The 26347-nt window shown below is 40.0% G+C and overlaps 1 protein-coding gene across 1 annotated transcript; it reads right to left on the minus strand.

Annotated features, from left to right (window-relative positions):
• Positions 1-577: 577 nt before the first annotated feature.
• On the minus strand, positions 578-25255 carry LOC145446431 (centlein-like). Its single transcript, XM_080324719.1, has 29 exons — positions 24996-25255; positions 20889-21019; positions 18020-18171; positions 17480-17605; positions 17115-17169; positions 16795-16941; positions 15678-15854; positions 15508-15611; positions 15329-15446; positions 14306-14415; positions 14164-14245; positions 13980-14102; positions 13844-13920; positions 13251-13421; positions 13059-13186; positions 10077-10266; positions 9554-9772; positions 8651-8822; positions 7036-7210; positions 6040-6209; positions 5895-5975; positions 5117-5263; positions 4947-5053; positions 3728-3827; positions 3507-3662; positions 3264-3449; positions 2622-2716; positions 2376-2568; positions 578-1125 (listed from the first exon to the last, which is right to left on the minus strand). The coding sequence occupies exons 1-29, from the start codon at positions 25039-25041 to the stop codon at positions 1012-1014; spliced, it is 3852 nt and encodes a 1283-aa protein (XP_080180845.1). The 5' UTR covers positions 25042-25255; the 3' UTR covers positions 578-1011.
• Positions 25256-26347: the final 1092 nt, after the last annotated feature.

Consider the following 26347-nt stretch of genomic DNA (forward strand, 5'->3'; position numbering starts at 1 on the left):
TGTATAGTATAGATAGAGCAGTTACATTCCCTCAGTGATGAAACTGTAATGTATTTTCCATTCACACCTGCCTTCAATTGTGATTATGTATAGTAGCTTCTTACGTATAGCCTGCGTGTGAAGAGTGCTAATGTAATAACAAACAACTCGCCAACTGACTCAGTCACCATTTTGGGTTGCGTGAAGTGGTCATATTTACAAACATGTACATATTTACAATCGTATAAACCCAAACCGTTAACTGATTCAGTTGGTGACTTGTTCCTTTCACAGTAGCACTCTTCACACGCAGGTTAGGTAAGAAGATGATAGATGTATGTGTATACATGCAATCACAATACGCACGGCACCGGATATCGCGGCTTTCGATTATACCACAGGTGAAACAGAAACAGTCAAATTCTCTGTTCGGGCCGCAACGCATATTACATCACCGTACGCAGAACAAAAGTGAAACGTTGAGCTTTTTCGACGAAGCGAATCATACGAACACGGAGAACACTTTCTCGCTGATCTTAATGTTGTTGTCATTGCTTCGTGCTACCTGCCCACTACAAATAAAAACACCCACAACACGTGTATCTAAAATATATATTTTCCAATATCTAGTTCTATCGTAGAGATGTTGAAGATTAGCAGCGTAGATTCGTCACCCATGTTCAAAGAACTACCACCAGCGAGAATTCGAATCCGTGAGAGTAAAGCCGAAACCGCCTACCTTGTCTATCGTACGGGAAGTACGTGATGATACCAACCTAAATCGCATGCGAGATAGGCATCTAATCGACTAGAAATATGGAACCATACACCAGTTCAGTAAAATGCCAACAGTTCGACAGCCGAAAACACTGCATACCGATGCATGAAGTGGGCTAGTGTAAAATTTTATATGAAAGCAACACTCGCGGCAGATAAAAGAAAATGTACCCAGCGCACTTAATGCGGAGCATGTTACCCGAGCTAGCATAAACTGATGATAAGGTAATGTAAGATACGTAAAAATATGATCCGTCACGCAGTGTCGGCGGGCGTTTCGTACTGAGCGCGGCATTTCTCTTCGGCAAGTTGGACCGCGTCCTGGATTTTGTCCCACAGCAGTCGATTCAAGGACTTTGCGAACGGCGGCTGTTGTGAAAGAACTTGATATTATTACGGAATCGATCAAATGACAAGACTTCCTTCTTGCACGTGCAATCTGTCACGAATTATAATGCGTCTCAACAAACGTGAGAGCGAGCAGACTGGCTCAGTAGATCGCGTTGCTCTGCTACACAAGATAAAGTAATTGTAACGTCGTAATTTCTACTCAATTCCATGTAGAAGTAGCTATTTCCAAGATACTTCAAAACTACTTCGAGTGAAGTAGAAATATTTACAATCTTCGAAAAATATATTCGGCAGTTACTGTGTGTGATGGCTATTCCACGCGGTTCTTATGACGATTTCACACACAAAGTGATATAAACTTATCTCAAATTTACCCTCAACTTTTCAAAATAGAAAGTACGCCGTTTACAAGTACTTCAGCTGAAGGCCTTGGCGTGTAAATTCATCTTCAACATAGTTACTCCCGCCATTTACCCGCTTCAAATTTTAGTGTTTTTTGGCTGTAACTTGTTTTGTGTTCACAATAGAGAAAACTTTCTTCTTAAGACAGATAGAAACATGATGTTTCCGCAGATGTTGAGCTATATATCATCACTCTACGACCAGCGGTTGCCGAGATGGGCCATTTAACCCCCCAATTAGGGGATTGCCGGCTGGAAAATGGGAGTGATTCCCCAAAGTCGAATTTTATTGAAGTTTTGGGTGATTTGTCAGGATTTATGAACCCCCTTTTTTCGATTTAAAAAAAAGCTATTTCCACTCCACCCTTGAACATCCCAGTAGGGAGAAGTCGATGTTAGATTGATTTACAGGACTCGATCACTTCGATGTCCTGCTATCTGTTTGTTACATTCCAACGTGTCTCGTTTGTGTCTTGGGCGGATGAAAATAGAATCTCAGATTACAATTATGGAGCTATATTCTCCATAGAGCGGTAGTTCCCAACCGCGTACCCATTTCCGATTTGAGAATGTTAAATAAAGGTCAGCGCCTTCGCCCAGTCCAACTTTCTGGGAAGGTGGTTACTATTATAAAAAGGTCGTCACCTTCGCGACTCGTGCGTTGCAAACAACTGCCATGGAGGGTGAGCAATGAGCATCGAATGGTTATCACGCCGCCAAGGATAACGCAAAATTTTCCGGTAAAACTTCAACTCAAAATCAATAACAAGTTTATCAATGATAACAGTAGTAGAAGAGAAGGACACAAAGGCATTCAAAAACAAGCATCTGAATGCACAAGTAGAGAAGCAAGCAGAGAAAACCGACTTGTTCGCGAGACATCTCCTCGACTTTGGACTTCCACTCCTCGTCCGCTCTCAACTCCTGCGATCTCCTATGATTTTCGTCCGCCGTTTTACAGGAGTCCACCGGCGTCATCAAGTCTTCAAAGTCCGCTTTGGACATGTTCAATATCGAACAGGCGATGGACTGCGCCCGCGACACGGTCGGATCGGAATTCCTAAGGATAGCGTCGTTGGAAAGACGTGCCAAAAACAAGAGCGTGCACCTTACCGCATCTTCCGTGCCTCTTCTTTCATCCGTTCTTGTTGATTTTCGATCGCGTTACGGAACCGATTCACCATGTCCAGTATCTGACCGGTGAGAATCTGGATGTATCGCAAGGCTGAATAAGACCCGTTCAGACCCATGTTGCTATGAGCGCCACAAGCAATACCACCATTGCAGTGTATTAACATCCTTTCCTAGTTTGTTACTGTCAGAAGTTGTCAAAGTAGCCACTGTCGGTACTTGTGTAGTACTAGAAGTAACCAGTAAAACAGCCTAGCCTCGCCTAAGAAAATGTCATGTAGAAGTATAAGAAGTCAAGAATGATAGGACATCATGATCTACCGATAATGGATTCACGATCTGCCAATCGACGTCATTAGCACTCCGATTCGGGGGGCTTGAAACTAGAATTGACATAAACGCAAACGTGGTCAGTACAAGTACTTCCACAAGCTTTTATGCATTTAAACTACTTCCATTCATACTTTAAAATTTTCAGTTTTTTTGGCAAAACTAGGCCTAGAATACATGTGTAACTACTTGGAGATCTCTAGTACTTGTACTTATAAGTACCAACAATGACTACTTTAACCACCTCTACATAAAAACACGCAGTCAATTTACAATTGCCACACTTTTGCCGACCTGAATGCACAGAGAGTACTCCTTATTTTTATCGTCACTGGCGGCAAGCTCTGACTGCATCTTCTCCAAAGCCTGCTCGCTCTTCGTGGCCAGCGTGTCAAGGCGTTTCTCCACCGTGCTCTCCAAATGATTGGCGAGTCTTTCGGCTTCGAGTTTCCTAGCTTGCTCGACCGATATTTGCTCGCACTGTAGAAAAACACGGGGTTGGTCGTGACGGTTTGTCAGGAACAAGATCTGAGATACCCTTTTCTCTAACTCGGCTTGCGTCTGGTTGTAAGACTGTTCGTACTTGGCTTTGTCCTTACCGACCGCTTGCAGCTGCCTCTTTAACGATTCGATGTAGTTTTTCTTCCGTATTACTTCGTCCGATAACTGTTTGAGTTGGCTTTCAAGCTCAGACTGAAAAAAAAGACATCGCAAATCATCTGCGGAAAGGGTCGTCGTCAAGACTTCTCCGCACTCACGGCTGCTTTCTCGTCGTTTTGCGAGATCGATTCCATCGATTTCATCTTTGCCCTTTGCTCTTCGATAAGCTGTCTCTTCATGGACACGTCTCGGTCGAGCCTAATAATATAATAGTGCAAATGCGCATACACATAATGACGGGATTGTATTGACTCGACTCTAGTCCGACTCGAGTCGCGATTTTTCGGTGACTCGACTTGTATCGAGTCATTTTCTCAAAATACGGAAAATGTCAAGTCAACGTCAAAATACGGACCAAGTCATATGACTCGAGAGTCGGACAGCCAAGGCCGACATTTCATTGTAATTTCGTGGGATAGTTAAGTAACCCCACTGTTGGTATTTCGACTATTAGTAGTACTGGAACTTGAAAATGCGACCAGAAACTGGTAAAAGTGATGAAAATTAGTATAGAACCAAGCAGAATTGTAAAAAGTGGCTGTAAGAAGACTTCAACTCGAAACTGAATTAATAGTACTTAGTCCACACAATGACTAGGAATCGCACACGACCATCTGCTGGCCGACTTGGACTAGGATTTGTCTTGGTGGTGAATTAAAAATGACTCGACTTGACTCGCGTCGAAACTAGAAAATTCAAATTGACTTGTGACTCGGAACCCTGATGATGAATCTTGAGGTAGGTCTCGTTTTCATTCGTTGGTTAGAGGCCTTTTTGCTTTTATGGCTGGGGATACCAATTTGAGCACCAAGTCAATCAATTGTAATGATTCTAGTCCAGAATTGAGAGTCAATTTTTCTGAGTGACAAAAAAACACACCGTCACACCGAGAGGAATATTTTATGAGCAAAATATATAGTTTCAATGCTCAATTTCCACCGTTGGAGGCTCGAAACTCAGCTAGCCATTGTTAAGAATAAAAACATGCTATACACGGCCACTCATCTTCATGAAGCAACATTCCTGTCAAGCAGTGAGAGCAACCCTCACGCATTGGTCACAAAGCAAAACAAAATAGCCATGTTGAGAAACATAAAATTATTTTGGAGGACGTGTAACTGACATAGTTTTCCTTGTGGCCGCAAAAGAGATGTATATTTGAACTTTTTACCCGAACCACAAAACCCAAGTTGCGATAACATTTGCAGAAATTGTCAGAGGGAAAAGTTGAGGATCATCAAAATAAGAACGGGAACAGCTATTTCAAACAAGGCTTTGTCTCCATTCAATTTAGAAGGCAAACAACTACTTTTATACTTTGATATCTTTTCTTTCAATCCAAGTATCGTGTCTTGCTTCTCTTCGCACTCCTTCTGCGCCTTCCTAGACTGTTCCAGATAATGTTGAGCATCGGAATTCGCCATCTGCCACAAGTTACACGTAGATGCATATTACGAATGCGAGATATATCGTTTAATCGTCATTACTCGCAGCTTATTCTCCAGAAGCCTGTAATCCGTGTCGGAATATTTCTGCTTTTCCGGCATGGAATTTTTGATCGACTCCAAAGCCCGCACCAGTTCCTCCTTTTCTAACGACGTCAATTCTACCTCGCGGTGGAGTTTCTCAATGGACTGCGAATGCAAAGCCGTTAAACGCTAGAAATCGTATTCGTCGAGTAGACCAGAGGTTCTCAACATTTTCAGGTTGTGGACCGGTAATATTTAAACGTAAATTTTGCGGAACAGAGAGATTTCAAAAGCCAATATCAACCCAGACTGCAATAACAACTGCAAAACTCAAAACTAAGATTTGGGGCTTAAATTTATCAAGAAATTTGCTGCCGCCTTTTAGATATTACACCCGTTAAAACGACCAACTTCATTCTTGCTGTTTGCTAGATTCTATTATACTGCCAAATATCATTAAATTGTACTGTAAAAATTTTCTGAGCTTTTACATATTACTACTGGTCTTCAACAAGTTCTAAGCTAATTTTAATCAGAGTGCTACGACAGTCGCAACATTGTGACATGGGATAAGTCGAGAATAGACCATGAGCTCTATGTCATGTCAGCTAGTGTTCTAAATTTCTGAATCAATTTCAAATTTGGCGTTGTGTTTCTCTAATATAGTCTATATAGCCTCCTTATATATGTACCCTGTAATTGGGAATAACCTTGAAAGACATTGGGGCCCAGTCCACTGACCACAGGTTGAGAACTACTGGAGTAGACAAACATGAAGTAGAAAAACACCACTCACAGCCTTAGCGGATCTTAATTTCCCCTGTACTCCTTTGATTTCCGATTCCAAAAGGGCGTTACGGTCTTTCTCCATTTCCCACTAGTAAGAAGACAACAGCGGCTTAAAAATCATAAGTCCGCACGGTCCGGCACAACATACGAACCTGTTTGAGAGCGTTTTGCCTTTCCGCCGTGATCGTCGAGCACTGCTTCTGCATAGACGCGATCCTATGCTTCAGCGATGTTACATCGCTATTCCCGTATCGCGAAGTCTGGCTCCTCGCAGAACCTGCCGGCTTGTGCGATTTTGAGCCAACACGTCCATCGACGGTATCTGAAACACAAAAATAGCGAGATTCCGAATACATTTATTCCCCATACTGCAGTATTTCTCTACCTTTTTCCAATCGTTTACCATAATTTGTTTTTACTGTACTATGTACCACTCGACTTCTGATCGACTTATGATCGACTCATTATTACTATACCATAACACCAATGAATAGCGAAAGATAATTTATTGTGATGGATGCAACTGTTTCTTATGCACACGCTTGTCTACATGTGGGATACAGCATTATTCACAGCACATCAAGAGATCACGTCCAGACTCAATTCGACGTTTCCGGCTCTTGTACTTGATGACTATCAAAGCCGAGAACCCCTGCTTACAGTACCATGTCTAGATATGGGTCTCGATTTCCTTTTCTGCATGATTCTAAAGTAGGTGATAAAACTAGGCTCGCATTCATGGACGCGTTAGAACGAGTTTTCACACAAGCCACACCCAGTGGCAAACGATGTTCCCGTATTCTATTGCAATGAAACAATGCTTTATGTACTTTGGATGATACTTCTACTGAAATTTACCCTGCTTACTACGTAGATGAATTAGTCTGTTTGCAATACTCATATCGTTAGCCAATCGGATGAGTTGCTTGGTTTGCATGAGTTGCTTGCATTATGAGTCTGCCGTGATGCAGCGATATCAATGTTAAATTGTGGCATGGTGTGGTGAAGCAATTCTTACATCTGGAATTTATAGCGTTTTAGCTATTGCAAATAAGGACAGCAAATTGCAGACTAAATACTCTTCGCGTACCACAGTTTGAGAAGCACTACCATACAGGATCGCCTGCTCTCTGCGAATAAACGTTTACCTTTGCAGTCTGTGACGGAGACGGCCGCCCTCGCGATTTTCTCGCCCAGGCTTTGCGCGTCGGATTCTTCCGCGTCAGTGACAGTCAAGGTGTCTTCTTCGTCACTGCCGTAACTCCGATCGTTCTTCAGGATCTCTCTCATGTTCGTGATGGATTTCGAAAGGAAGTCTTGGTGCTGGAATAGCATTGAGTTGATATCTATCGAAACGCAGCTTGTGGCACGCTAGCGTCATTGACTCGTGGGTGACCGTATACAAAGCATGCCTACTGTTTTGCTTTGCCTACTTGGTCTGCTTATTGAAGTGGTTACGGGTTTCGAGTGCTTTCACTTCTAAATATTTTTTAAACAAAATTAGTTACTTGTTTTTAAAAAGTACACAGATTAGTTTCGTGACGAGTTTGCATCGATTTTACGAGCAAAATTGTGATAAGAAGCGTGTGCAATAGTACCGGTATCACGGTAACCGGAGCTATTTTCGAATATTGCATCTATTTCAGGGATGGCCAACCTTTTCAGCCAAAGGGTCACATTCGGTTGACAAACTATTGCGCGGGCCACTAGACGCTTGAAGCGTGAAAATTATTCGAAGTTCATAGGTCAATCATATTGGCATTTGACTATATTGCGGGCCTGCTGTGTATCGCTGGGCTCAGTTTGCGAGGAATGGACTATTCGGCGCCTGAACATACCGATATCGAAAGCTTCGACCAACATACGTCAATCATTTTAAGCCCAGGATTCATAGTCGACGGTCTTTCTGCAAGCGCAAACGTGAGGTCGCATATGCTGAACGACACTTTGTCTCGTAATCGCGAATGTAGTTAGACTCAACCTGATACATTAGGAGTTCTTTCATTTTCACAAAGGGGTAACGGGTAACAATATTGAAAGCAAGAAATCAAGTGACAACATGTTGCGCGAAGCGTGCAGAAAATTTGTACTTTTGATAAATCTATAGCAAATTGTTCTGCTTTATTGTAGTGTACGAAGATCCACCAAAATGCGACTGGCTCATGGATCTGCCAATGCGTCGGAACTGATATTTTAGTCATCACATCTCGAGTCTCGCGGCCAGACTAATCAAATTTTTGGTTGGCGTTGCAAGTTCTCAATCTGTGCAATCCATTTTTGACAACATTATTAATTTCGGAAATTACCTCGCGGGCCACAGGTTGGCCGGCCCCTGATCTATTTGTAATGTTCGCAGTCATTTTGCGTTAGCCGCCAAGATGAGTCTCGTGATTTTGAAAATAGTCGCTTCCGATAAACTGCTAAAAGCACTTGACCTGCAGACCGAATCTACTTTATGAAGCTACTTAATCGGGTAGTTTTCAGACCATTCATTTTCCACTTTCACTTGAAGAAGCTTTGACATGTCTTGGAGATTGATAACTCTACTCGTTATTGAGTAGAATCTAACAGCGTTGTACCTAGTTTTTAAACCATTTCTTGTACCGGTACTCGTAATTGTGTAGAAATTTACAGCGTTACTGCTACTTCTACTCAAGAACCAAGGCGGATTACTTTGATCACCTGTCGAGAGGGTGAGAGCGGTTACGATAATGCTTTGCCTTCGCGAATACTCAAACTTTGCTCTAACAAATCATCACAGACCTTTTGGGCAGATACGGAGACCAGTTTGTTAGCTCTTCCGGCAGAGCGACTCCTGCCGGTCTCTGGGGACCGCCGCGCCAATTCCATTTCGGCCGTTTCCAAAGAACCGACCGCGTCCTGCAGGTCCGCCCTCAAGTTTTTAAGCTCGACCCGTAGCTCGTTATTTTCTGATCTGCAAAACGTTTCATCGAAAGCGTAACGCAAATGATTCGTCGGGGGTGGGCACGGGTCTAGTGTACTTTCTTATCCACATTGAGAATTTCTCACCATGACCATCAGCAATGAGTGTTCCCGTGGACATGCCAAATTTTGGCGTTTCCTGTGACCATTGCCTGTGCTCTCCACGAAACTCTATAATTGAGGCCGATGATATCGGTGACGTTATCAATTATCTTATCTTATCTTATGTTAGAATAGGTTGGGTTGGGAATAGGACGTTATATTTTTGTCCTTTGTCTTTGCGGCATATACACCGACTCACGATATAAATTCAAACGATCTGAACATGTGTGTACCCTGAGTGCAGGATGCGCATATGTCGCTGGACAAGGAAGGTGCAGATAGGCTATAGCCTTGTAAGGCTTTCTAAGTCTGGCACAACCCTCCAGTTTTACTAATCAGGTCTTTGGTGTGACACGGTCAGGGATCTAATTTATAACCTACTGCACACTACTTACTACACTCCACCATTACGGTATCTTGTCGGTGGGCATTATGGATAGTTAGAGTTGAGTGCAAGGTGTATGAATGCTTCTAATCTAACCTTACCATCAACCCTAAACCAATAACAAACCTGAAACGCCATCAATTTGGATATGTTCATGGGGAACATACATCGGTGATAGTCACGAGGAGCACTTGCCGTTAAGGATATGAAAGTACACTAGACCCGGGCGGGCTAACCTCAAATTAGCGACCGCCTCCATCTCTTCTACACTGCGGGCTCGAGCGGTTTCGGCTTCTTTAACGTAATCTTCCGCGTCGATTTCCGCTTGCGCCTTCTTGTCTTCGGCCTTGTCGAGTTTACGTTTCAACTGCACGATGTCGTGACGCAGCTTGGCGCTGTTTTGTCGGCTTTCCGTGATTTCCAGCTTGAGCGACTTGCTGTCTTCCTTTGCATTCCTGCGTGTAGACATGAGGCGGTGTAAGTAGTTTAGCCCAGTAGAAGTGGAAGTAGTCTAGAAATATAACTTGAGTAAGAGTAGTACAAGTAGGTAAAATCTACGAATACACCGCCAGGGTACTTTTAGCCATCACATCTACAACTGGAACAAGGATTATTTGCCAAAAATGTACTGTTTACTATCTTCAGTTGTCATCATTACTTTATCGCTACACAATGATGAATTACTGGGTACTAAATGGATAATAATTTGAGTGACGAGTTTAAAAATCCAAAATTTCGGTGCGGTAACGATCGACCTACTTGATCTCTTTGAGCAGCTGGGTCCTCTCTTTTTTTAACAGTCGATTATCCTCGGCAGAGTTTTCCAGCTTCCTAGTCAAGTTCTTCACCTGATGTTTCAAACCGGAGATTGTAGCCGACGTCAGCCGGCTGGCGTTGTCCTGAGACTGGGCCCGCTTTTTCGGGGTGCTGCTCAGGCGATCTCCGTGACCTTGAAAAAATGTATTGTGATGATCGGCACACACGGTATAACAGAATATATCCAGACGATGTTCGACTACTTTGTGCACGATATCTGATGAAGGTATTGTACCTTCGGCCAATTCTCAAACATAATCTCAAAACATAATCAACTACCAAGAAACAAACACCTGATAGGACTTCCATGATACCTCATGCTTGCTGTGAGAAATATCGTTGAGTGTTGCGTCTGTAATGTTCTTGTATTTGTGTGGAATACATATGCGTTGTTCTTAAATAATGTACAGATTCGAATTTGTATTTGATTTAATAAACATCATACGTTGTGGAGATGGTAAATAACTAATTTAGTGTGGATTTGGTACAGGAGACAGCAGTGTTGGGATCAAGTCACTACCTTCGAGTCACGAGTCATTTCGAGTCACTGCACATTTTGACTCGAGTCAAGTCAAGTCAATCGATTTTCGAAGGCGACTCGAGTCAAGTCAAGTCACTCGAATTTTGGAGGTGACTCGAGTCAAGTCGAATCAAGTCAAGTCAAGTCACGAGTCAAGTCACAATTCAAGTCAAGTTGTCTTTTCGAAATATGAGGCATGATTACGACATTGCATTTTGCTAGCTGCCTGAAATACAGATTGAGTGGTTATTGATTCTGGGCCTATGAACGAATAAAGAGTTAAATATAAACGCAAGAAGGCGCTTTATTGCTCACATATACGTAGATATGCTTAACTAAGTGAGTAATTGCATGACCTCGGATTATAGTTACCAGCCAAAATAGAGAATAGAGAAACGAATTGATAAGATGCAATACATTATACCCATTTACAAATTGATATGATACAATTCCAGCCTGCACCGGTGGTTGAGGACTATATAAACTATATTGGAGTTCAAATCCAATAAAACAAGAGGTTTGGTTAAGAACAGAGAAGAGAAATAGAAATTTTGCTATTAAATTACTTCACTATACTAGTTTACGACAACGTAAGCTGTGAGCTTCGATCACTTCGTTTACGATCAATTTATTTGTGAGAGAACAATGGAGGCTTAGTAAAACGCACGATCATTGAATGATTGGTCGCTCTCATGGGTTACACTAGCGTTTTGCGAGCAATCCAAACATATGCAAGATACAATGATTTTTATCGACATCGATTTCTTGATGACTCGAAATTGACTCGTGAACTTTGCTCCGAGTCACGAGTCAATCCACATTTTTTATACGCTGAGTCAAGTCAAGTCATTTTAGCAAAGTGACTAGAGTCAAGTCAAGTCATACGAATAAGGTGACTCGAGTCTGACTCGAGTCAAGTCATGACTCGAGTCATCCCAACACTGGGAGACAGGTCATCCACATCTGTGAAGCAGCTTTCTGGAGTCAGGCCATAAGAAGAAGATAATACATACATATAAAACCCTTCGCTCTACGTTATACATGGCGACTTCTGTCGAATGTGTCGCTACCAGAGGTGGTCAAAGTAGTCAAGAAAGCTACTTAAGTAGAAGTAGAAGTAGCGATGAAAAAATCTACTCAAGTACGAGTAGAAGTACTTTTTTCATAAGCAATCTAAAACTACTTGAAGTAGAAGTAGAATTGACTGACTTTAAATCTACTCAAGTAAGTAGTTTTAAAAACTATCGTAATTCGTTCGCATGGACTGTCAAAAGCTGCAAATTGAGATATGAGGAACGAGTAGAGAGCTTGATTCAATTTGATAATCCCAGGAGGGCTCAATTTTTGACGGAATAAGCAGTCGTCCATATCATGGGATGTAAATGATAGTATTGATATGGAGTGCGATACTAATTCTTTGTTTACTTGAACACCCCGTTTTAGAGAATATCATGGCATGGCGCGCTCCCTCATATTATAAGGTGCCTAGTTCAGTCGAAGAGCAATACTGACAAGTTGTGTCGGATACGGCTTTAACACTTTGCGCGATTAGTAAACGTTAATCAAAAATATGGCAGATCGTAAAAATGCCATATAGTGTATAGCTTTATTTTCGGAAAATATAAGGCATTGCTACACTTGCTTTCATACTTTAACATGTATGTTTTCAAAATGTTTACACAATAACTGAAACAATGATTAGAACTCATCGTATAATACTCGTAATTTAAAGAAAAATACTAAAAAAGCGGAAAATATGTTTCATGTCTTTTGTCCAGAAAGTTTCAACAGTGGTCTGCTAAAACGGGTCTAACGTTAAAAAAAGGCAAAGTCCACTTTTCCAGATTTCGACACGTCATGGGCTGCTAAGTATAATAGGTTATTGCTAGATTGCGACACGATAGTATCAAACGTTATGGGGGGGGGGCATACTTACTGTGATGAAATATTTGGTATAGGTGACAATGCGATGTGAACGGAACCACGCGGCCCGCTATCTTAAATTATATTCAGTGATACTTCCGTTAAAACATATTTGTCACGCCATATCTACTGCGCGCCAAGCGCAACGAAAATTATGGGTATTACATGACTTTTATGAAAATTAAATGTTGGTACCACGTGAAAACAGTCCCGAAATTCTTCAGACTATCTTTCTTATTGGGGGATTAAACTACTTCTACTTGACAAACTGAAAATAGCGAAAAGTAAGTAAGTAGTTCACAGAATATTACAAAGTAGAAGTAGCGAAAAACAAATCTACTTGAGCAAGTAGCAGAAGTAGAGGAAAACTACTTGAGTACTTCGAAAAAGTAGAAGTACTTCGTTACTGACCACCTCTGGTCGCTACCTTACAGTTACAATCACAAATGACCAAGAGTTGTAATTCGAAATACGCAACTAACCAGTCTGCTTAAGCTTCAGTAACAAATCCTCTTTCTCTTGCCTCAAGCACATGTTCATCTCCTGCACTTTTGCCTTGTCCATCGCCGCTTGCACGCGCAGAGTGTCCAGATCTTCTTCCAACGCCAGCCTGCATACGATCGTATGAGGCACAGCAGATCGAAACGCAAAGGACTTAACAAACCGATACTTACTTATCCCGTACCAGACTTCTATTTTCTCTTTTGTAGTGGGCAATCTCATTCCACACAGCGTCGCTGTGCTCCTGCCGAAGATCATGGGGGTGTGCCCGTTTCGTTTTTCTACTGGGTTTTGATTTGATTGGTACAGAAAGTTCTTTCAGCTCCATTTTTTCCATCAACTCTCTGAAAAATAGCCTCGTATATTGTGTGTGCTATCACACAGTCCTGATCAAGAAATGCAACAGGAATCATTTCCAATATTTGTGCAGCTACCGACAATCAATCTCTATATCAGCGGTACCTAAAGCTTTTCGACACCCTCTTCATTCCCGAGTTAAAATGTGCTTATTTTTTATTGGAGTGCAATGCTACAAAATCTGTCCCATAAATTATTGCAATAATAGAGCATCAAGATAGACTACTTTTGATGTTGCAAAATACTTGATCTCAACGCTTTGCATACAACGCCTAGCATACCACGGAAACTTTGAAGTAAATTTGCTCTCTTCTGCATACTCAAGATGCTTTCTGGTTGGTTGTGGCTCTGGTATTATTCAAAATTAAGTATTGGCATGTATATTGACGCAATATTAACATTAGCTTACCGGTAATTAGCTTGTGATTCTTTCAATCGGATCAGCCTCTTATCATGCGCCATCTTCATTTGCTTCATTTCTTCTTTCTGTCGAAACCACATGTAACTCAAAACAACGAAATAATGGTAGAAGCAAAAAAGGTAACCTTCAACTCCAGCAGGCGTTTCGTGGACTCTAGTTTTTCTTCGGTAGCTTGCAGCTTCCGATTCATACAAACCATTTGACGCCCGTTGGGAGAAAGGGAACGTGATCGTGTGTCTTCCCGTTTCTGAAAACAAAGGCCACATTGGACCAAATGTATCCCGTGAGATAGCGAGAGTACAACTCACATCCTGTCGGCCGATTCTTTCTACAATTGGAGAGAACGTGTTTTCCGCGTCGCCGTAGGCTACGTCGCGTTCGGGAATATCACTGATAACGGGTCAAGTTATTATAATCTTTTTAAACAGTGATCGGTGACACGTTTCTCACCGATTGTACTCCATTTCCAAAAGTCGATTTTTGTCCTTCAGACGTTTTTTCAGGCGCCCGATCTCTTTTCTCTGTGATGCGAGCTGGCCTTCCATGTCATCCAGACTTGTCTGTGATTTGAAGTACAAAATAGTTTCCAATTATGACAAAAGACAGGGTCGTTTGAGACCTGATAACAGGGGCGGCGACAGAAATTTTTTCTATCAAAATCCACCAATCTAGTTTGTGCCAACAAAAGATGTTTGTGTATAATCTAAAATAGTACATTGAGCTTAAATTGAACCGTTTATTCGAATTTTCATGTCATATTTGGTGACACTATTGTTGATAAACAATGTTATTTTCAATTCACTACCAGTAACTGACGATTAGTCCTGATGAGTGTCAGCCGAAAATATTAAGGTATAGATAAATATGAATATGCCACTCAATTAAAAGAAAACACGCCGGTGTATTCCAGCTGCCCTGTGGTATTGTGAAACATCGAATTTATTGAAATGATGTCGGTATTTCTTCAGATAATGTCTGTCTTGTTGCGTATAGTCAACTGAAATACTTGATATAGCTACCTCACCAGCCTAATATTGCATGACAGGGTGCCATACACCAAAACGGAGGCGGATTAAAGAATTTCGGGCAGATGTATAATTTTTGCAACAAATGGGTTAGGGTTTGGATATCAAATTTCGGATGATATACAATTTTTGTCACTTTTTGTCACTACCGAACATGGATTTGGGTTTAAATTCAGAATTCGAAGATCGAATTCACAAGATTAAGACCCGAAAAGATCAAGTCTCTCTGCTGTATGTTACTCGAATACTCGACTGGGGAAACGCACAGTATTTTATTTGTGGGCTGATATACAACCCTCCTCCAGCCACAAAGCTTCACAAACGCAACCCTATTCACCACAAAAAAATATACATCATGGTTGGGAACTACACAAGTGGTTCCAACAACGCCAGTATCAAAATATCATCAAGCCAGATTTGTTACGCTACGCATATCATAAAAGCTCACATTATGCCTCCATCTATTCAGTTCCTTGTCCGGACTCCACATTGCCTTATCTTCGTCTTCAAATTCCGTTCGTTCCTTTTCGAGTTTATGGTGTTTTTTCTGTAAGGCCTCGTATTTCCTGCACAAAAAATCGTACGTAAATATCCTAGCCGCCGCACAAGTTATCGGTAAAAACATACCGGGCCAAATCAGAATACAGCTTGTGACTTTTCGCCAATTCTTCCTTGTAGGCTTTCTCTTGTTGCTTGATTACTTTCTGCGTATCACTGTTCAGCGATTGGAGCTGGAAATGCAATGTTTGAACACACAATCAAAACATGACAATGTGCAGATATTAAAAAGGACCCACCTTCACTATAATGTCTTGTTGTTCGTCTGCCCTTGCCTTTAATTGTTCGTAAGATCCGTGCAACTCCTGCCGGCTTTGCTCTTTCGAATCCAATTGTCGTCTAGCGGAATCTTGTTCCACCCGGTAGTGCGTTAATTCACTCTTGAGCTGTACTACTTCTTCAGATAAGGTTTCTCGCTAGAATAATATAATAAATACCGCGATACCAATTCTATTTTTTTAGCTATATATTACAATTATTCAGCACATTGACAGAAGACTGTATCTTCTCGATAATAATATAATAGTACTAAGCTGACCAGACTTGAGAAGCAAATGCTCACACAGCCATGCCAATCTGTGCTCAGTGGAAAGTAGTATCGCTTTATAAACTACCTCCAGTATACCCAACAATAGTCTTTCATTCAATCGTCACAAATATTTACGACTTGGAAGTTTTAAAGACACTGTTATGGGTTGCCAGAATATCATGGAAATACGGCGCGTAATTGAATAGGTAAAGTAACACGATCAGTACCAAATATCTCGGAGACCCATTGATAAATTATTTACTATAACCAAAGTCTTGTTAACATTAAGGGAAATGGTTGTTAACAACATGTATCTGTCATTTGTATCCAAGTTAACGCCTGACTCAAACACGACGGAATTCCAGACCATAACAAATCACGCATTATAATAATAGTAATTATTAGTATTACAAATCAGCCTAATGTTATCACTATACCTGATTAATGATATTTATGAACATTGCCTATCTTTGGCAAGACAAATAACAACACAAGAAAAAAAACTGTCCTTAATGGAGTTACCGTAATGCAATTCAATAAAGACCACCTAATACTACACCTAATTCCTATGAATAAAATATAAATTGCCAGGTAAATGAGACCATGTTTGACGCAAATTAGAATGATATATATTTAATAAGAGCTGTTATTTAAATTTGCATAGGCTATTCTATATCTATAAGGGTGCGAAAAGTTACATTACTGTAGCTCTGAATTGCATCGATCACAAATAGAAAAGGTATCATGGACTAAGAAGATACCATACCTTCACTTGTGATCTATTAATCTTGCAGCACAGACACCAACTATCTCAGCTGTTGACTTACCTCTTTTTGTAGTTTGTGGCATTTCGACGAGATTTCTAGAATCTCTTCTTCCAATCTCTGCGTCTTCTTTGTCAGTTGTTCGTTCTCGACCGCCATTGTTTGAGAATCCATTCTCGAAGTTTGAAGATCAATGAGAACTTTGGTAACCTGGATGTAAAGAATATTTATGAGACCCAGTTTTTCATTACATCACAAGCTTCAAAGTAGAGAAAACTATTCTAATCAGACTTATGGCAAGTCAATACACAAATTCAAATCAATAATGATGATTATAAAACATGTTACTAGCCGTAGTGCCCGTAGTGATGAAGTAACAATACCTTGTCATTGAGTTCATCCCGCTCTTCTTTCAAATCATGGAGAGTTTTCTTCAAGCTGAAATGAATTTTATCCACAATTCAACAATCTCCAATTGATATTAATATGTGAGGATGAGGTAGGCTATCTCAATGATTAATGAATGGGTTTGATGCACTTTGCATAACAGTTATAAGAGCCAAACAAATTGAACACAACCTACACATATGTGTCTACTGTTTGAAAACAAAAAAATCACAAACACCTCATAGACTGAATCTGATCGGCAAGACATACACAGAGAGATTGTTATTTAGTCAAACGGTAATGCTGTTGGTACATTATCAACTACTCCCGACGTCAATTGACGAAATGAAATGACACTAACCCGACAGCTTCACTTTGTCCGAGTTCCTCCAATTTTGATAGTCTACCGTTTAACAAATCATTGTTCCGCTTCATTTCTTCATTTTCTTCCGTCAGATTGGCGCGTGTATTTTCCAATGCTGATTTCCTGTCAAAATCACACACCGTTGAAAACAAATCAAGATGTTCAGTAGGTTGATTCAATAACTCCACTCAGTAACCTACGGTAGGATGTTCGTATATTACTTAATGAATATTTTGGGGTTCCATAAATCGAACAATGTCAGTAAAATTTGTAATATCACAACAATGAAATGAATATAGACACGATCATATATAGCACCAGGTTCATGATCTCTTAAATAGGCCTACTTTTTGTACTAGTAGCATGTATTTCTTGAATTTAGGGTGTAACATCCTCGAATAATTTACCAAGGTCTGCAATTCGGTTCCATTGGAGTTCAGAACCTACTAAACGTTGCAATAACGTTGATGACTTTGCAGACAATCTTAGGACACATCAAAAATAAATAGCAGCGGCCCATTTGCAATGCAGCCTTACATTTGGACGAGCTTGTCCAATTCAAGTTTCAAGGAAGAGACGGTTCCCTGGAGATTTTGTATTTGTTCGTCCTTCGAATGCAGAATTTCGAGTACTTTGCTATCCTTGGCCTCACACTTGTCTTTCTCACGCTGCATGACAAGGCTAATTGCCTGGAGGAAGACAAAGAGGAGTTGTAAATGAAGAGAAGCGCAAATAATGGGTATGGTAAGAAGTTCTGGCACAAATTTTAGGCAGTAGCATTGCGGTCACAGGGTAATATGATGACCCAACAGAGTTCAAGATCAGGTACATGCTATTTGATCAGATTTGTAATCCCAATCGATTAGAATACTTACTGCATTATCAAGTAACCGTGATCGATTGTAAAGCAAATATAAACGATTGCATCATGTAAAAGGGCAATTACTCCACTTTTAGTGATTTTTTGTTTGAACTTGTGAAGATTTCATCCACTCGTAGATAGTCGATAGATATTCGATCTTCGTTGTGCTGTTATGACTGAGAAAACCGCCGCTCTGCCATATTTCTGGACACCAACATGTAGGCCTACCGTTAGCTATTAGAAAGAGATCGACATGCACCGCCCGGCTTGGACTAAAAAAATTCTGAATTGCACATCTTAGAAGTATCGGTATCAGTATTAGATAACCAGATGTCTGGTGATTCTTACAAGGCAATCAGATTGAACATCATTGCTAGGCAATGAGTATTCACACTGCATAAAGCCCCTTCTTAATCTTTTAAAGAATAGTATACATTACACCATTAAGGTAAAATATCAGATCATTACAACACAACTCTGTGGCTGCTCCTGCTGATATAAATGCTTCTTATAGGATTGCAGGTAGGGCTGGGCACAATGATTCCAGTACTCGAATCTGAATCGCGTATTAATTTTAATGATTCGAGTCAAGAAGTAAAAGACAATTTTTTATACGCTCCTCGCAACTGACAGTTAATTTGCTAACAAGGATCATAGTCTTGATACTATTTTCCACTGAGGAAGCCTTGAAACCTTGATTGGCCGTGTCGCAGAATCCGAGACATAGTAGGCTAATTCCATTATAACTTAACAGGGGCTGTAATGCATACCCTCAGAATTGTCCAATATTTACAAATGTTGTTATTTTATGAATTCTGGGTTCATTAAAAAAAATTAGATTTAAAAATTTCCAGCGGTTCAAAAGATAATGAGATTCAAAATTATCATGTCACTAGGTGGCGCTGCATGCACAAATCTTTAAAATCCATATTTTTTGCTGTAATCATGGTGGAGAATCAATTAAAATGTCTAATTATAGAATTTTGAAGCCAAGGAATTGAAAAAAATCAACATTTTCGCTCTGAACTCGAGGAAAAAAAGTTACGGACGAAACAAAATTGGGGGGGAGCGGACTTGAAATTCCATGTAGGATTCCGTTTACACAAAAAAAAATTATTGCAAAATGTACTTTGAAGCAGTATGATTGATAAAAAATTGGATTTTTAAATTGATCTCTATTCCTCAAGGAAATCACGAAAAAAATTGATCTTTGCATTAAGTAATTGGTTATAATAGTAGTTGTGGTGGGCAAAGCTGCTCACCGTAACTACTATTATAACCAATTACTCAATGCAAAGATCAATTTTTTTCGTGATTTCCTTGAGGAATAGAGATTAATTTAAAATTCCAATTTTTTATCAATCATACTGCTTCAAAGTACATTTTGCAATAATTTTTTTTTGTGTAAACGGAATCCTACATAGAATTTCAAGTCCGCTCCCCCCCAATTTTGTTTCGTCCGTAACTTTTTTTTCTTCGAGTTCAGAGCGAAAATGTTGATTTTTTTCAATTCCTTGGCCTCAATGTTGTATAATTAGACATTTTAATTGATTCTCCACCATCATTACAGCAAAAAATATGAATTTTAAAGATTTTTGCATGCAGCGCCACCTAGTGACATGAGAATTTTGAATCGCATTATCTTTTGAACCGCTGGAAATTTTTAAATCTAATTTTTTTTAATGTACCAAGAATTCAAAAAAGAACAACATTTGTAAATATTGGACAATTCTGAGGGTATGCATTACAAATCTCAGAAAATTTGCTAAATTATAATGGAATGAGTCAGTACAAAGCCACAAACGCTACTGGAAATAACACATTTCCGAAGTCCTGACCATCCCACATCATTTTCAAGAAGTGCAATGAAATCGGTAGGGTCGAAAAAAATACCAAAGTATCTCTGATGTAACGGATAGCAGGCATTATGTTTTTTGTGGTGCCATGAAAAGTACATATTTGTACTTCGACATGGTATATCCTGTTGTGACGTCATAATGAGTGATATTCGAATACTCGACTCGAAGCATAATATGTGATTCAGAATCGAATCACTCAGGTACTCGATTTTGCCCAGCCCAAATTGCAGGTACTGGTGTATTTTGTTTTGAGAAGCAATATTTGTTATTGCAGGATTCCATGTTCATATTGTATTATTCTCCGATGGTACTATTTGAGGGGGCACCAATTGTTAACTCACCATTCCTTACCCAAGATTTGAATGTGCCATCATCCACTTATATATATCATTATGTTAGCATGGGTCACAGCTAGAACGAAAGGAGCGACAAACCGTCATGTTGAAGTTGTGCAATGTATGGATTGCATATACTGTGATGTAGTATATCACAATTATCAAAAATATATTTTCTTATGACGCAACTTCATCTCGATTGCTATAATTATATTGTCTTCGAATAAGAGTTGTCTCACATGTCTGTTGCCTCTAAATGTTATATATTCATGTCAACTGCAATTAAATTTTCACATATGTAGGCGTTGGGAAAGATGCATTTTTGATCAAATATGATTGCATTATCGTACTTGAGTTAGGTCTGGAGATGATACTTGAAGTCTTTTCCACAGAGTCCACACAAATTCTTTGTCAGCCTGGCATTGTCTCAGCTCTTCCGTTAGTTCGCGATTGTCTGCCAGCAACTTCACTATCTCATCGTCTGAAGACATAATGAAGTTCAAATGTAAATGGTGCTTGTAAGCTGGTCCGTAATTTCAAGCGACAGGTCTATGCTGTGAAATACAAGTATAGCTATTCGAATTTGTTTGTCATCAACTGCCTTTCAATAGCACATCAGCCTAAATTTCAATTTATTGACCATTTGTCAGCCAATCATTTGGCTACCGGAATCAATTTATATATCTAATGCTAAGAAGACTTATTGAATTCGATACCACGCATCGATTTTTCGAACCAACCAAGTAGCCTACATTAAGGAGAACTGAACCCAGCGAACCAGTGCTGATTGCAGCTATTTTGTGCAATAAGAAATAATGCCACAATACGGCATGAGTAAATGAATACTCGTTAATCCTTACAAATTAAAATGTCATTACACGTTTGCAACATACAACTTGATCACTTATAGACATGACACCTGAAATAATAAATATATATATAGGAAAACAGAATGCATCACCACCCCTCCCCCCATGTGAAGCAAATATGCAAATAAACATCGAAAATAGGCATCTGGGTGAAGGATCCTTATGTTTTTTCGTAATGCTATAGCATTCACAAGTTTAAATAAAGCTGAATAAACTCCAACCAATATGCTACAGTGCTACACGAGTAGTTACTCTTCGAAATCAATATTGTCGATGATGAATTAATTCTCTTTCTATCAATTATGATGATCATGATCTACTCCGGCATTTCCATTTTTAAAACCAACAAACCAAATATGAGGCTGGCTGACAGTGATTTCAACATTGTGTTATTGTTATGATTATCGAATCGAAAAGATATCAGCAAAAACAACAAAATATTATAAAATTCTGCAAATCTGCGTCTAAGCTCTAAGGTCGTGGTTTTCAAACTTTTTGTCTCCGCGGACCCCTCGGGACTGTCACCGACCGCCGCGGACCCCCCAGTTTTAGATCATATTCAGCTCGATTATCGAGTAACCGTTATCTGTCTTGTGCAACTAAATCGACCTTATTCCAGCGATAAACCAACCAACAATCCCAACGGATAATTTGATGGCATGGAAGGTTATGGCTGTCGAAGAGAGAATTCTCAAATATGAAATTGTAATGGTAGATAAATCGCGCAAAGCGCTACAAATTTTTTCAGTTGATTGCGGCTCTGCGCCACCCTTCAGATGCTTTAACCTCATCCGAGTTTGTGAACCACTGTCACAGAAGAATGTAGTTGGTTGCAAATACTTCGAAGTCACCTGATGGATCTTACTAATCCAACTTCATATTGTTTCCACAAACCCCCACAAAACATCTCGTAACAGCAATATCTTGCCTGGTATCAGTACGCTATTAGCAATTGAATTGAGTTTGCACTTTAGGTTATTTGATCTGCGACGGCCATTCTGATTATGTGAGTCATGAAGTTTTAGCATTAACAACGTGAAACTGCCTCGTGATTTCCCAAATAATTAAAAAAAATAATATTATGTTACCAGCAATTTTCAAATTTAGAGGTCTCGCGAACCCCCGGTTGAGAACGACCCTGTGGATATAAAGCTGTATCAGCTGTACCAGCTGTACCAGCTGTACCAGCTGTACCAGCTGTATCAGCTGTATCACTCGGTGGATATAAAGCTGTATCAGCTGTATCACCCTGTGGATATAAAGCTGTATCAGCTGTATCACCCTGTGGATATAAAGCTGTATCAGCTGTATCACCCTGTGGACATAAAGCTGTATCAGCTGTATCACCCTGTGGATATAAAGCTGTATCACCCTGTGGATATAAAGCTGTATCAGCTATCAGCTGTAACACGGCTCTTTCCGCTGTATCACTCTACCTGTATGGAATCGGTGCCTTGTGTTCAAACAATTCTTGATTTTTTTATTATTATTTTTTTAATTACTTTAACTTTGAGAATCATCGCGGCTCCCATATTATAGACAAACCTTACCGAGATTCACCCAAGTATCAGTCTGCCATTAGTATCAGGTCTATACTATGTCTGGGATGCGCGAAATAGTCTAGTAGGCTGTCACACATTTAGTGACTCAGCTCTTCTCGCCTACACGCGCGAAGAAAGAGAAATTTCTATATATCATGATTGAGTCGGTCTATATATGATAGGGAATTGCATATAGATTGCTATCAATTTTTATAACGTCTCTCTGCTCACGTAATCTAATTTAGGCTATCGGCCGGTAGAGCTGAGTGAGGTGTGTTTGAAAAGGTGGGACCCCTCGAATAATAATTAATTAAACATCTCCGGGTGTGTAATGTGTATACCCGTTGGCAGGAACGAAACAGCACTTCGTCAGGTTCCCCAAAAAACCTGGAATCTTGGGCTCTTATAGGGTGATAAACCGTCCCCCAGCACGTTGTTCGCTTTTGCCACGAAATTATTGTTGTAATGTTTAGTGAGCCAGCGTGAAGCAGTGTTGGGATCAAGTCACCACCTTCGAGTCACGAATCATCTCGAGTCATTGCACATTTTGACTCGAGTCAAGTCAAGTCAATCGATTTTCGAAGGTGACTCGAGTCAAGTCAAGTCACCCGTTTTTTGGAGGTGACTCGAGTCAAGTCGAGTCAAGTCAAGTCAAGTCAAGTCAAGTCATGAGTCAAGTCACAATTCAAGTCAAATTGAATTTCGAAGTATGAGTGATGATTCAAAGTCATTTCATTTTGCTAGGTGTGTGAAAGACAGATTAATTGACCATTTATCTTGAGTCAAATACCGAATATAAAGTTAAATAAACATGCAAAAAGACGTTGCATCGCCCACGCACACGTAGAACTGCTATTAGAATACGTGAGTAGCTGTACAGTTACATGCTACAGTCAGTTATTAACAGTCAAAATATAGGACCGAATACGAAGCCCCGAGAAGTTGAAACAAATAGATTCGGTTCAATGGCCTACACTAACCATCTACACATCTGTAAGAATATAAACGCACAGACTATATTTGTTCGATTCAAATCATACAAGAGAGTTGGCAAAACTGAGCAATGCGCAACGTAAGCAATGAGCCGTCTAAGAAACAGAGACACGTTGCTATTTGATTGATCTACTACTGCTACCACAACGTAAACTGAGTTCGTTTCGTTTGCGGTCAATTTATTTGTGATGTAACAATGGAGGTTCAAGTACAATCAGTGAATGACTGGTTGCTCTCCAAAGTGACACCGGCGTATCTTGAACAATCCGAACACTGTTTACTTAATGACTTGAAATTGACTCGTAAATTTTGCTCAGAGTCACGAGTCAATGCAGATTTCTGAAACTCCGAGTCAAGTCAAGTCAAGTCATTTTTGCAAAGTGACTCGAGTCAAGTCAAGTCATACGAAAAAGTTGACTCGAGTCTGACTCGAGTCATCCCAACACCGGCGTGAAGCACAAAAATTTTCAATGATTCATGATAAAATCAGCCTATAAGATCGGGATACAGCTGATACAGCTGTGATACAGCTGATACAGCTTTATATCCACAGGGTGATACAGCTTTATATCCACAGAGTGATACAGCTGATACAGCTTTATATCCACAGGGTGATACAGCTGATACAGCTTTATATCCACAGGGTGATACAGCTGATACAGCTGATATAGCTGATACAGCTTTATATCCACAGGGCCGTTGAGAACCACTGCTCTAAGGTCTATATCAACTACGGTCAGTGGTCACTGATCATTGATCAGTGTGCATGTGCATGCCTCTTATTTACTTCGCCTAGGCTAAGGTGGGTGTCTGATCTCAAAGGCTACTCCAAGTTGTTTCAACACCTTCCTATCTTTTCATTGTATCGCAGTCTTGTGGTGTTTTGAAACGATGAAAATATTGATAAACCTAACTGAATGACGTTAGTGGATGAATCTCATATTTCAAGTAATAAAATTTACTGCTTATTTGTGTACGCCAACTGCAAACACGATTTTGATATTCATATCCATTACCCCTAAGATATAAAATACGAGAAAAACACTTTACCAACCTTTTACTTTAACAACAGCATCCATATTCATGTTGAACGATGTCATTGTAATGTAGAGTTCACCGACGAAATGACGACAGTTCGGTATCACGTTGTTAAATAGAGTCACCTAATCTTCTGTATTACCTCATGACTCCAAAATTATGAGCCAGAAAGTTTAAGGATGAACGTGGAAGTGAGAATCTGAGATATTTAACGCAATCTCTGCAGTGCAATATTTTATAAACAAACCCCGAATCCAACGAATTTGTTTTGACCGCCGGTGGTTGAACATTGATCAACGAACCGCATCAACAAATATGATCATTGATATTTGGGAATCATCATATTGACGTAGTATATTTTTGTCCTTGATGTTTTGCGGCGTAATATACATCGACTCATAATATACATAGTTACATACACACGGTCTGTTCATATGCATACCATGAGTGCATGATGTGCATATGACGCCGGTGAAAGGAAGGTGCAGAGCCTTGTAAGTCTTTTCTAAGTCCAAGGTGGGTGTCTGATTCCATAGACTACTCCAAGTCGCTTCGACACTTTCCTTTTTTTCATTGTATCGCATTTTTGTGGTGCATTGATAAAAATTGCTAATAAACCAGTGATGATTATGATGCTGATGATGACGCACCACCCGCCATGAGAGAAAGAGAGATGGGTATTCTTTTTCGCCTGCACCATTGAGATGCTTTGACAACGGAGATGCGATACGACTGTGCGTAGCTGCGGATATCAGTTTACGAGTCATTAGCAGAGGTGGTCAGTAACGAAGTACTTCTACTTTTTTGAAGTACTCAAGTAGTTTTCCTCTACTTCTGGTACGTACTCAAGTAGATATAATCTCCGCTACTTCTACTTCTACTTCGTAATATTTAGTGATATACTTACTTACTTTTCGCTATTTTCAGTTTGTCAAGTAGAAGTAGTATAACCCACCAATTAGAAAGAGAAACTGGGGAATTCTCGGGTTGTTTTCACGGATTTCTATATTTCAATTTCAGGAGAAATTGAGTCAAACCCGGAATTTCCTTTGCGCTTCACATCAAGTAGATATAGAGTTACAAATATGTTTTCACGAAAGTGAATATTATTTAGGTTGCAGGTTGCATTGCGCCGCAATGTCGACCATATGACATATTTCATCACGGTAAATATAGCCCATCATAACGTTTGAAACTACCGCTTCGCAATCAAGCATTTACCCATCATATCGTAATCTAGCAGCCCATGGCGCGTCCTAATCTGGGAAAGTGGGCTCTGACTTTTTGAGCGTTAGATCTGTTTTAGCAGACCACCGTTAAAACTGTCTCGACAAAAGACATAAAATACATTTTCCGCTTTTCTGATGT

Source organism: Botryllus schlosseri, chromosome 9, assembly GCF_051294905.1.
Source record: "Botryllus schlosseri isolate E-star chromosome 9, Bs_hap1, whole genome shotgun sequence".
Lineage (NCBI taxonomy): Eukaryota > Metazoa > Chordata > Ascidiacea > Stolidobranchia > Styelidae > Botryllus > Botryllus schlosseri.

Bases quoted from the DNA above. Each gene is read 5' to 3' on its own strand.
- LOC145446431 (XM_080324719.1), bottom strand. From the start codon at position 25,041: ATGACATCGTTCAACATGAATATGGATGCTGTTGTTAAAGTAAAAG. The intron at 13,422-13,843 runs GTAAGCTAATGT...GCTATTTTTCAG, and splicing joins GAATCACAAGCTAATTACCG to AGAGTTGATGGAAAAAATGG. The intron at 5,976-6,039 runs GTTCGTATGTTG...TCTTCTTACTAG, and splicing joins GGCAAAACGCTCTCAAACAG to TGGGAAATGGAGAAAGACCG.